Here is an 11,816-nt window from a genome sequence, read left to right as displayed (position 1 = left end):
GTGTGTGTGTGTGTGTGTATACATGTGTGAATATGAAAAACAGACACACATAAAAGTATGTGTGCATGTGTTTGTGTGTGTGTGTGTGTGTGTCTCATAGCCAACTGTTTGAGATACAATAATACAAACAAGTGCGTCATGTTAGCAAATTCTAGTTGTCAGCAGCATTAGAAATATTTTATTAGTTTTAATTAGAGAACGGACATCTACTGGAAGCCTTGACCTTTGCTGGTCATGACTTTGGCCATGACCTGTGAAGGCCCAGAACCTGTTAAGGAACTATGGCCAGTAGAAAGTCCTTTCAGATCCTCTGAGATCAATACAGTTGAAGTTCATCGTTTCAACAAATGTCAAAAAGTCTTCTGAGACCAACGAAATGAAATCTAAAATTTATTCTAACAAAAACCAAAGGTTAACTTTTATGTAACATGAGATAAGAGTGTTGGCAATAAAGGACTTCCCATATATATAAGCATCATCATCATCATCATTGTCATTATCATCCCCATCACCACTACCACCACAATCATCATCATCATCATCATTGTCAGTGTCATCATCACCACCATCATCATCATCATCATCATTTTATGTCCACCAACTATACCAGTATGGGTTTGATGAGTCATCACTACCTTAGTTCCTTTCCTCAACAAACATTCTCCTGGACAGGTCAGAGGACTCCATCTTGCTTTTGCTCTCCATTTTAGTAAGGCCTCTGAGACTGGATGCCTCTTCTGACCCCAAATACTCTACAGAATGCACCAACATTTTCATTATGGCCCCAGCACCAAACAGGTTATCATGTCCTCTGCAAGGTGAAGGAGTCTTTCCTCTATACATCTTCTCTTTTCACTCAGAGTAAACAAGATCAAGAGGATGATCGGAAGAGAGAAAGAAAGTAATGCATGAGAGGATGAAAGTAAAGACAATATGAGAATGAGTATAATGGGGAAAGCAGCGGAATAAGAGGAAGAAAGATGGTGACAGGCAGCTACGTGTTGGGTGGAGAACCATGGGAGGAAATCAATACAGTTCAATATAACTTAATAAATTAATATAAGATTCTCTAATTAGTCAATGCTATTTCATTTTCGAGTATATTATCTCATTTATAAAGTAAGCAAGCTGGCAGACTCATTATAATGCTGGACATAAGGCTAAGTGGCATTTCATCCATCTTGACATCCTAAGTTCAAATTCCACCAAGGTTGACTTTGCTCTTCATCCTTTTGGGGTCAATGAAATAAGTACCACTGAAATACTGGGGTCAATATAATCAACTAGTCCCCCCCTCCCCCTATAACTTCAGGTCTTGCAGCCATGGTACAAAGGAATATATTATTTCATTTATTAATATGATATTAATTGATTAATAATGAAAACTTAAATGTCTAATTATTAATACAGTTTCTTATTTGTGTTTTCAATCAATATGAATCTACAATCTTTATTCACGATGTTTCCAAAGCTATTCTCCTGCATTTGAGATTTCTTTCACTTCTAAAATACAAACTCAACGCTTCAATATATGTTTATAAAAATTTTTCTCATTTATAATATTTTCTTTTCTTTTGTATTTCTTCCAGCAGAAATTTATATTTGTTATGTCCAATGGACTCACTGCTGAACCTAAAGATTACGTGAATCAAAGAATTTGGACAGAATAAAACAAAATGGATTTGAGACCAAAGAAACAAAAAGAACTGAACAATGAAGAGCGAATGTTCTTGAGTGCCGTGGAAAAGGGAGATGTTGCCGGTGCCAAACTTGCTCTCAGTGAAGCAACAGAACGCCATATAAATAAGAGTTGCAAAGATTCCCTTGGGCGGTCAGCCCTGGTTATTGCTATTGAGAATGAAAATGGTGAACTGGTTGAAGCTTTACTTGTTGCAGACGTGGAGTTGGAGGATGCCCTGCTGTACGCCATCCGAGAAGAGTACGTGGAAGCAGTGGAAATGATTTTAACTCATCAACTGCAGAAATATGGAGAAGATGTGAGTATTGAGACATTGTTATGGAGTTGTTGAGCATCAAACTAATACACCTGCTTGTTGCTACTACACTTGTCTTTGTCTTTTGTTTTCTGTAAATTTGAACTATAAATATATAGGTATATATATATATATATATATATATATATATATATATATATATATATATACCTATATAAATATCTATCTACCTATCTTTTTTCCTTCACTCCACATATTCATGTAAATGTGTGTGTGTGTATGTGCGTGTGGGGGGGTCCCCTTAAAGTTCATATTCTTTCAGAAAACATCTTTAAAAATATTAATTTTAATTTATGAAATATTAATAAAAATTTTTTTTACAGAAACTCGAAATTCTTCCAAATGCAAATTGATTTCTTATTTTCTATTTCAGTATCTTCAAACTGAATTTGAATCAAATACCTTTACTATGGACATCACACCAATTATATTAGCAGGTCATATTGATAACTACGAAATCATTAAAATGTTGCTTGATCGTGGTTACAGGATACCTCGACCGCATGATCTCACCTGTCATTGTGATGATTGTCTCAAAGGAAGTACTGATGATGTTTTAGGCCATTCACGAGCCAGAATCAATGCATATCGAGCGTTAGCAAGTCCTTCCCTTATTGCTTTGTCAAGTAAAGATCCTATTCTTACAGCCTTTGAGTTAAGCTGGGAACTTCGGAATCTCAGTGAACTCGAAAATGAATTTAAAACTGAATATCAGGAACTCGGTAAAATCTGTCAACAGTTTTCTGTTGATCTATTGGATGAAATTCGAGGCTCAAAAGAGCTCGAGGTCATTTTGAATCATGATTCACGATCACCTGATGATGATCAAAGTAAAGAAAACAAGAAATTAAATCGATTGAAACTTGCCATAAAATACAAACAAAAAAGGGTAAAGCTGATTTTCTTACATTATTTCATCAACATTGTTTTTATCAAACATGTAATCAAACATGTAATTAAACATATAATCAAACATGTAATTTTTCAGAATAATTTTCCTGGAATATTTTTCTGTATCAGCCATATTGGCACTTTCCTTTCATACTTTGTTCATATATTTTATATAACTAAAAATATATTTTATACATCTACATATAAATGTTTTACACATCTACATCTGTTTCTAAGGGTGCATGGCTTAGTGGTTAGGGTGTTGCACTTATGATTGTAAGATTGTGGTTTCAAATCCTGGACCAAGTTACACATTGTGTTCTTGAGCAAGACACTTTATTTTATATTGCTCCAGTCCACTCTGCTGGCAAAAATGAATAGTACCTGTATTTCAAAGGGCCGGCCTTGTCACACTCTGTGTCACATTGAATCTCCCTGAGAACTACGTTAAGGGTACACGGGTCTGTGGAGTGCTCAGCCACTTGCACATTAATTTCACGCATGAGCTGTTCCATTGACCGTATCAGCTGGGACCCTCGACGTCGTAACCGACGGAGTACTCCTATAAACAAACTGAGCATCACGAAGGAAATCAATCAACTTTCAGACATTTAAAGAACTAATAAGTCTGAAACAGTTATTACTTACAACATTAATTATCTTATTGGAACTTTGAAACAAAACACAAATTTTTGGAGAGAGAAGAATAAAGTCCTTCCTGCTTAATAGAAAAACTATATTAATTTCTAATTCTTGCTAACAATTATGATTTTTAGATATATTATTGTTATTGTTATTATTGCCAGCATGGAAAATGGACGTTAAATGATGATGACGATGATGATGATGAATGCACCTACTATGATAGGAGTTGTTTCTGTTTTTAGACTCCACATTCGAGTTACTTCTATTTCCAGTTCTTTGTATATATATATATATATATCATCATCATCGTCATCGTTTAACATCCGCTTTCCATGCTAGCATGGGTTGGACCGTTGGTATTGATATATCAATTAGAAAACATCTCTCTATCTGTGTGTATTTGCATATCCCAAAGTAAGGCTGCTTTCTCGTTTTCTGTGACCTTTTCTGGCGTGTGTCTATATCATCTTCTTGCTGTTGTTATTCCATAGTGTTGGCACAGCTTCCAGTGTATACAGACCTCAACTCTCTCATGTTGTTATTGTTGTTGTTGTGGTTATTATTATTATTATTATTATGTCCTGTATTTGTTTCAGTTTGTTTCTCATCCAAATTGTCAACAGTTACTAGCATCTAAATGGTACGAAGGTTTAGGCAACTTCCGACGAAAGCCTGCCATTAAACAACTTACAATTGCTTTAACAATTTGCTTCCTGTTCCCAGTTCTTAGTATGATTTACATGGTTGCTCCTCACAGTAGATTTGGTAAACTCTGTCGAAAGCCTTTTATCAAATTTTTACTTCATGCTGCATCTTATATCAGTTTCTTAGGTAAGTAATGTTTTCATTTCTGCCATTTTGCATCTAAAACTAATCAATCTCACCTTTGACATCTTAATTCAAACAGAGAAATAGAAGAATCAAAACTAAAACTATTTGATTGTCAACAGACATCTTGAAGGAGTACAGCTGTCCTCCTTACACCTTGCAATGGGAGACAGAAGACACAAATAATGATCTGTCAACATTCTGAAAGCTTCCTGCGGCTAGTTTTATATAAAACTAGTTTTGGGATGAACTGATAAGTGTATGTATGTGTGCATGTGCATGTGTTTGTGTATGTGTGTGTGTGTGAGAGAGAGAGAGAGAGAGAGAGATGAGTATATAGAGATATACAGACATACATACATATATATATATATATATATATAACATAAATAATATATAAACATATGCATATATGCATACATATATGTACATACCTGCATCTATATGTATACATACATTCATATATGGGTACAGGACATCACAAAAACATTAAACAAAATGAGAAACGAAAACAAAGATGAAAACAGAAAACGAACTTTTTTTTGAACAACGAAAAAAACAAAGAGAAACGAGACATGCAACATAAAGAATATTTCCCTTCTTCAGTTGTCCCTGTTCCATCTACTCCACGTTTCGAAGGGAAGGACAATATGCAAATTCGTTGGAACAGTCCTTCTCGCAAAGCAAATTAAATAAAATTTGGCATTTTTTGTGGAGGGTGAAAGTGTAAACAAGAACCGGACAGTGAGAACAAGACAGTAAAAACAAGACAGAACAGTGTAAACAACGGTAAGGGCTGTTACGCCAAGACAATAGAAAAATTACTATTTTGAATGCTAGTTAGAGACTGAATATATATATATATATATATATATATATATATATATATATATGCAAATACACACACACACACACACATTCTCACAAAACAGTTCTCTTGCTACTGAAATTCAGACATTGCTGTGAAGAATTTTAAAGAACACTTCTATGCTTTATTTATCTTTTAAAAATGATTCCAGTCTTCTTTAATATCAGTTTGCTTCTTCATCTCCAAGAGATGAAACAGCACTAATTTCATGCTTTTCTCCAACTGAATTCCTAATGAAGTTATTCTTAGACAAGCACTGAATACCTAAATTTACATGAAATTCCTACAAATTCTAGGTTGATGATTTCATCTGATAATGGTGTCAGTGAAACTCTAACTCCAAGAGTTTAAATATAAACTAAATTGTGTTTTTGAAATGTAACAGAATCTGTTTTTAATAACTGAAGTCATTTCCTCTACTTTATTTGTCTGAGATTATCAGGGATTAGGCTGACAATATTTTCATATTTGATAAGATATGCAATTGTAAATAATAATAATAATAATAATAATAGTTTCAATTTTTGGCACAAAGCCAGGAATTTTAGGAGAAGGGGTCAGTTGCATCAACCCTGCCAGTTGACTCGTGCTTTGCTTTGTTGACCCCTAAAGGGATGAAAGTATTTTGTTGCTGTTGTTGTTGTTAATATAATCATCATTATAATGCTGCAACATTTGGACCAGACTCCCCAGGGCACAAGGAGAATTCTGATACAAGTGGAGACATGATAAAGTCCTTACAGAAATTGTCAAGTGGATGGAATTGCAGAGAGTAAAGGTCCACATGCACCAACCAATGGTATCAGGTTCCAGAAGGAAGGGGATACAGGCTGCTATGGCTTTTATTAAAATGGGAGGGATCTATTTTCTGTTTTGCATCAGATTTCTGGACTGGGAGATGCAACTGGATCTGAATGATATCTCTGTGGAAGAGGTTGTAGCAATTTTGCCTCAACCAGAGAAATTCCTTCTATCCAGAAGCACCAAAATGATCTTTGTGGTTGAACTCACAATGTCCTGAGAAAACTGACTTGACATTTCTTACCGAATGAAGAAAACCAAACATCAAGACTTGATTAATAAGGATTTTGTCAAAAGATGGCATGCACCCACATTCCCTATTAAAGTTGGTAACCATGGCTTCCCAGCAAGATCAGTCAACTATTTTCTGCAGAAGGTTGGTATAGGACCAAAACAACTGAAGAAAGCCACCAAGGACATTGCCATGGCAACTAAATCTAATTCAAGGTGGTTACAATTAACAAAAGACAGTCCTCATTGCTCCACTTGGGCTAAGCGATGAAATGCTTGTGACCCTGGGATACCTACTGAAGTTACAGAAGGATTTCCACCATTGCAATAGCTTCACTCATTATCAAAAGAGAAGTTGACACAATCATTAAGTTGGTTATGCTGTATCAACAAAGGGGAAAGCATTTCTAATCTTTATTTCACTATCATTATTCATCATCATCATCATCATCGTTTAACGTCCGCTTTCCATGCTAGCATGGGTTGGACGATTTGACTGAGGACTGGTGAAACCGGATGGCAACACCAGGCTCCAGTCCGATTTGGCAGAGTTTCTACAGCTGGATGCCCTTCCTAACGCCAACCACTCAGAGAGTGTAGCCAACCACTCAGAGAGTTATTATTATTATTATTGCCTTTGCACGGCTTCTAACTCTGGAGATGTGCTACGGTGTCAGCTGTTCACTACCAGTGAACTAAGGTAACACCCCTTATTTCTGGAGCACCTTCTGGAGTATTCGAGTGGTTCCAAGCAGTGCTGTTTTCTGCAAGTGTTCCACCCTTATTGCAGCCCCTATTTGTTCCATGTACTTTGCAGCCTGTATTTGTTCCATGTACTGTCATTATTATTATTATTATTATTATTATTTTCAAATTCCACCAAGGTCGACTTTGCCTTTCATCCTTCTAGCATTGGTAAAAAGCTTAAATTGACAATAAATTGAGATCATCCATTAAATAATTCTCCTTGTTTTACCATTCCAGGTCTTCTCATCATGGTTTCACAAAGAATAGAAAACCCTTTATTTTTCCTGTTTCCATTTGATGAAACAAAGAAGAAAGAATTGAGAGGGAAACCTGCCACCATTGTAGAAATGATGATATTGTGTTATGTTATTGGTAAATTATTTTACATTTCTTTGCTTCCATTAATAAATACAGTCATTGGAGTTTGACCCCTCTCCTCAAACAGATGACCCAGCTCCTCTCTCTCTTCTCCAGTATTCGAACAGTCCTCACATTTAGAGGGCCAGTTTTTGTGGTTCTTCTGCAGGACAAAAATATGTTCTTTATATTTGTCTCAGCGACAACTGGTCCATCATCCACTGGCCCCGCCTGTGGCTCTAAACCAGCAGAGACATAACAACCAGGAAGTTCTTTGACAGTGTAGTTAGGGGCTCTAGCCCTGGTGTTGTTAAGTACACTCTCCATGGTTCTTTTCAATGGCTAATAATACTTTACTGTTGCCACTCAAGTAAGGTAATTATTCAACCGAAAAATGGGGCCCTAACGAGTACTACTATCCTGGGCCAGAGCAGACCTGGGAGTGATGACAACTAAGGGGTAACTCCACATTCCCCCACAGCTCCTGAACTCCCTAACTGGAGCCTTGCCACTAGATGCAGTTTATTGTCATACCCAGGATGTTAAATGATGATGAGGATGATGATAATGATAATGATGATGATGTTGATATGTGTGTGTGTGTGTGTGTGTGTGTGTGTGTACATATATATATATATATATTACTATTGCTGCTCTTGTGGTATTCCATACATCTGCTCTTAAGTAAAATTACAGCAATCCATTTTGTATGATGCTCAACTGATCCTGCAGACCCACTGACAACATCTCATTTCACACACACCTATAGAGTCTGTTGCCATGCAGTAATTAAGGACATGTGATATCAACGTAACTCTATACTTTCTCCAAGACTGCTTTAATAAAAGATGGAGTTTTTTTAAACTTTGATGAATTACAGAGAAGCTGGCAACCAGACAGCTTCTATGTAGTCACTCATTCTGCTAGACATATTAGCCAAATCTATCTCAGATCACATCCTAGTGTTTGATAATTAAAAAAAAATATGAAGGACACATTTGATCATGTAGTCTTTGATAGACTGTGCTGATAAAAAATGGACAGGATCATCAAAGACAGTGGATGGATGGCAGAATCATCAGAACAAACTAGTTCTCCTTACAAAATGTTAAAAAAACAGAATAAATTGTTTTATGGTGTGGAAGAATCAAAATGGAGCATTTTAAGAGAGACAGAACATTTTGCCATGTAATTTACTTTCATTAGTTATTAATTAATCATTTTATACTTTCAGGGTTAATATGGTCTGAGATCAAGCAGATCTGGATGCAGGGAGCTCTGGAATATATTCATGACATGTGGAACATTTTGGATTTTGTTACCAATTCTCTCTACATGGCAACATTTACACTTCGACTTCTTGCATTCATAGAAGTAAATAAGCTTTCCATATTATTATTATTATTGTTGTTGTTTCATAAACAAACCCTCATCTTATTTGCAAATTTTATTCCATATTCATGTTAGAAAAATAAAATGGAAAAAATACATCTGTTTCCAAAAGTTCAAAATATTAAGAAATCTTGGTAACGAAAGGGTTAGCAACCAAGAAAATTTCTGTTGCAACCACAGAAATAAATTTGCAGGAAATATTACTTCCAGAGTGTTGCCAAAAGAGACCACCATTACTTTCATCAGCCACTTGTGGTCAATATGTCGCATAGTTTTTACTTTTAAACTAAGTTATCAGAATTTCATTAAGTTTTTATTCTCAGAAAAGAAGAAAACCTCCATTTCCTATATTTTGCCTCCTTCTCAAACCATTCCTCTCCACTCTCTGTGATTTATCTCACAGAAATCTCAGCCTGGTTTACAGAAAACCCAATCTTTCCATCTTTGAATCTTAGATTGAGATTACAACGGAGTGTTTTGTATATCTCTTGCCTGACTGTAAAGGCAAAGATATAGCACAAACATGGAATGACTCCATTTTCACTCCCATCTAAATTTTTCTATTTCTGTAACTTAAGAAACAAAGATTTTATTGTCAAGTCAGTCCTCTTCTCATATTTCAGTTTTTCTCTCACTTTTTCAAGAAATATTTCCAAGTTATTTATAAATATTCAACTAATGCTGGAACTAATGGGATATCTATGTTTAAGTAGGATATAAAGACTATTTTTTGGTATCAATATTGCTTCCATTGCTATTAATTGATATACATATATATATATATGTATACACGTGTGTGTGATATTGTCCTTAATGTACATTTCAGGTGTACCATGAGAGAGCTGAAAACAACCCTTATGCTTATGAAGAACGAAAACACTGGGATGCTTATGATCCAAACCTTATTGCAGAAGCCTTGTTTGCTGGTGCCAATATTTTCAGTTCCTTAAAATTAATCTATATTTTCACAATAAATCCCCACCTGGGACCTCTACAGATCTCCCTTGGTCGAATGGTGGCAGATATTGTCAAGTTTATATCAGTATATTTCCTCGTACTCTTCTCCTTTGCCTGTGGATTGAACCATCTCTACTGGTACTACGCTGCTCTCCGAGCAGAAGAATGTGAGGCTGGTGTCACGCATTCATGTGATATCAAATACAGAAGTTTTGCAAAGTAAGTATCATTAGCACTTCATTAATATTCATATGCTAATCAATATTCAGATACTAATTAATATTCATATATCAATTGGTGTTCTTGTGTAAATAATATGATTTCTCTATAACAAAACAATAAGCTTACAACCAATAAAATGGTCTTTCTATAAAGTAGAGTTCTTTCAACTGCAGGGTGTGAGTTTAATATGATGGCTGCTGCATCATTAACTCCTGCCTGTATTTGATGTGTTAATGGAGCATGGCTGTGAGGGTTAAGATTCTTGATTCATAATTACATAGCTCTAGGTTCAATCCTAGTGCATGTGTGTGTGTGTGTAGTAGAGTTAATCCAAAAATTGAGAAGACTGGCTCTACATGAAATAACTCAATACATTTTATAATGTGCAATATATTTTATTCTGAAGATAAGCACAAAAATTGCACCAATATTTCAAGTCCTTTGTCTTTCCTACAGGACAAAAATATATACATGTTTATATGTTGATATATACATACACACACACACACACACACACACACACTTATAAAACACACAAACACACACATATATATAGCCATTGTCTAAAAATTCAGATTGCAACAATTTACAACCAACCTTAGTTCTTCAATACAAAGAATAGTATTTTTCTTGTTTTTTGTCCATTGAATTATTGTATTTCTTCTCCTTTTTCCTTCTCTTTCTTCTCCTTTTTCTCCTTCTCTTCTTTCTTCTCCTCCTCCTCTGTCTTATTCTCTACTTCCCCCACTCCCACATGATCTTCGTTACATTTGCCTAGTATTAAGCTATATTCTTATATTACTGCTGTTCATATGATGTCAATGTTGTTTTACATTTGAAAAATATTACTTTGTAACATGATTATATTTGAAAGAATGTTGAAAACTGTTCAAAACTATGTATGCATAATGATGCAAAATGGTGCACAATGCTGCACAATCATGCATAATGATGCAATATGATGAATTGCCATGCACATGAGTATTTTGCATTCCACTGCAAGTTTTTGCTTTTGCATTCTTCTTCTTGTTATTATTATTATTATTATTTGCTCTTTCACCTTTTCAGCCAATTCACAATTTCATATTCTCGCCAGAATATTTAAAATTCTAGAGATTATTGAGTAATGATTGAAGAATTACAAGAATAGGTGAATAACGTTGAGTGATGTAAGGAATTAGAGATATTGTTACTTGCAAAGAGAAAAGAATACTGGATGCTTATTTAGTAAAATGTAAAATATATTTTATGCTGAGAATTTCAACATAAAACACTTGTTAGTTCAAGAAACTTAAAGTTATATGGAATTTCTAGAATTATAATATACATACATACATACATATATACATACACATAAGATATAGATAATACACACACACACACACACACACAAAATACAAATTACTTCTGTTAAGTTTATATCCCTTTCAGTTAGAAAAAGAAAATGTAAAGTAAATGGTAATCTTAAAGAAAAGGGGAGATAATTTCAAATCATTAAGAATTAATTTCACAAAATTCATTTTTATGTTTTCTGGGAAATCTGTTCTTTGTGGATAAAATGGTAGCTACAGACATGCTTTGATGTAGCGATACAATACAACTAAGATTGTTTAGTCTTGTTGGAGACAACCTAACCAATGCTTGTAGCATGATAAAAATGCACCTCGTCCTGGTTATAAATAGGTTTAGTCATAGAAAGGACATACAACCATAAAAACCATGAACTCCCACTAAAAAGAAAAGGCACATACAATAGCTAAGATAGCCGGAGTTTGTTTGCTGAGGTGTGTGCCAGAAGACAAGAATTTCAGACAAATGAAACAGACGTAAAATGATGATGATGACGATGGTGATGATGATGA

General features: G+C 34.9%; 1 protein-coding gene across 4 annotated transcripts in view; it reads left to right on the top strand.

Annotated features, from left to right (window-relative positions):
• Positions 1-11,816, top strand: part of LOC106871441 (transient receptor potential-gamma protein) — a 39,074-nt gene that overhangs the window by 2,523 nt on the left and 24,735 nt on the right. For 3 of the 4 annotated variants that reach the window (XM_052972287.1, XM_014917907.2, XM_014917909.2), the window contains exons 2-7: positions 1,590-1,997; positions 2,389-2,904; positions 4,148-4,382; positions 7,264-7,398; positions 8,618-8,757; positions 9,602-9,951. In XM_052972287.1, the coding sequence (XP_052828247.1) occupies positions 1,677-1,997; positions 2,389-2,904; positions 4,148-4,382; positions 7,264-7,398; positions 8,618-8,757; positions 9,602-9,951 (1,697 nt within the window). In that variant the 5' untranslated portion in view covers positions 1,590-1,676. The remainder of the gene's footprint in view (positions 1-1,589; positions 1,998-2,388; positions 2,905-4,147; positions 4,383-7,263; positions 7,399-8,617; positions 8,758-9,601; positions 9,952-11,816) is intronic. The other variant, XM_014917908.2, reaches the window with a different exon arrangement.

Source organism: Octopus bimaculoides, chromosome 13 (genome assembly GCF_001194135.2).
Source record: "Octopus bimaculoides isolate UCB-OBI-ISO-001 chromosome 13, ASM119413v2, whole genome shotgun sequence".
Lineage (NCBI taxonomy): Eukaryota > Metazoa > Mollusca > Cephalopoda > Octopoda > Octopodidae > Octopus > Octopus bimaculoides.
This window is presented reverse-complemented; position numbering and strand designations above follow the sequence as displayed.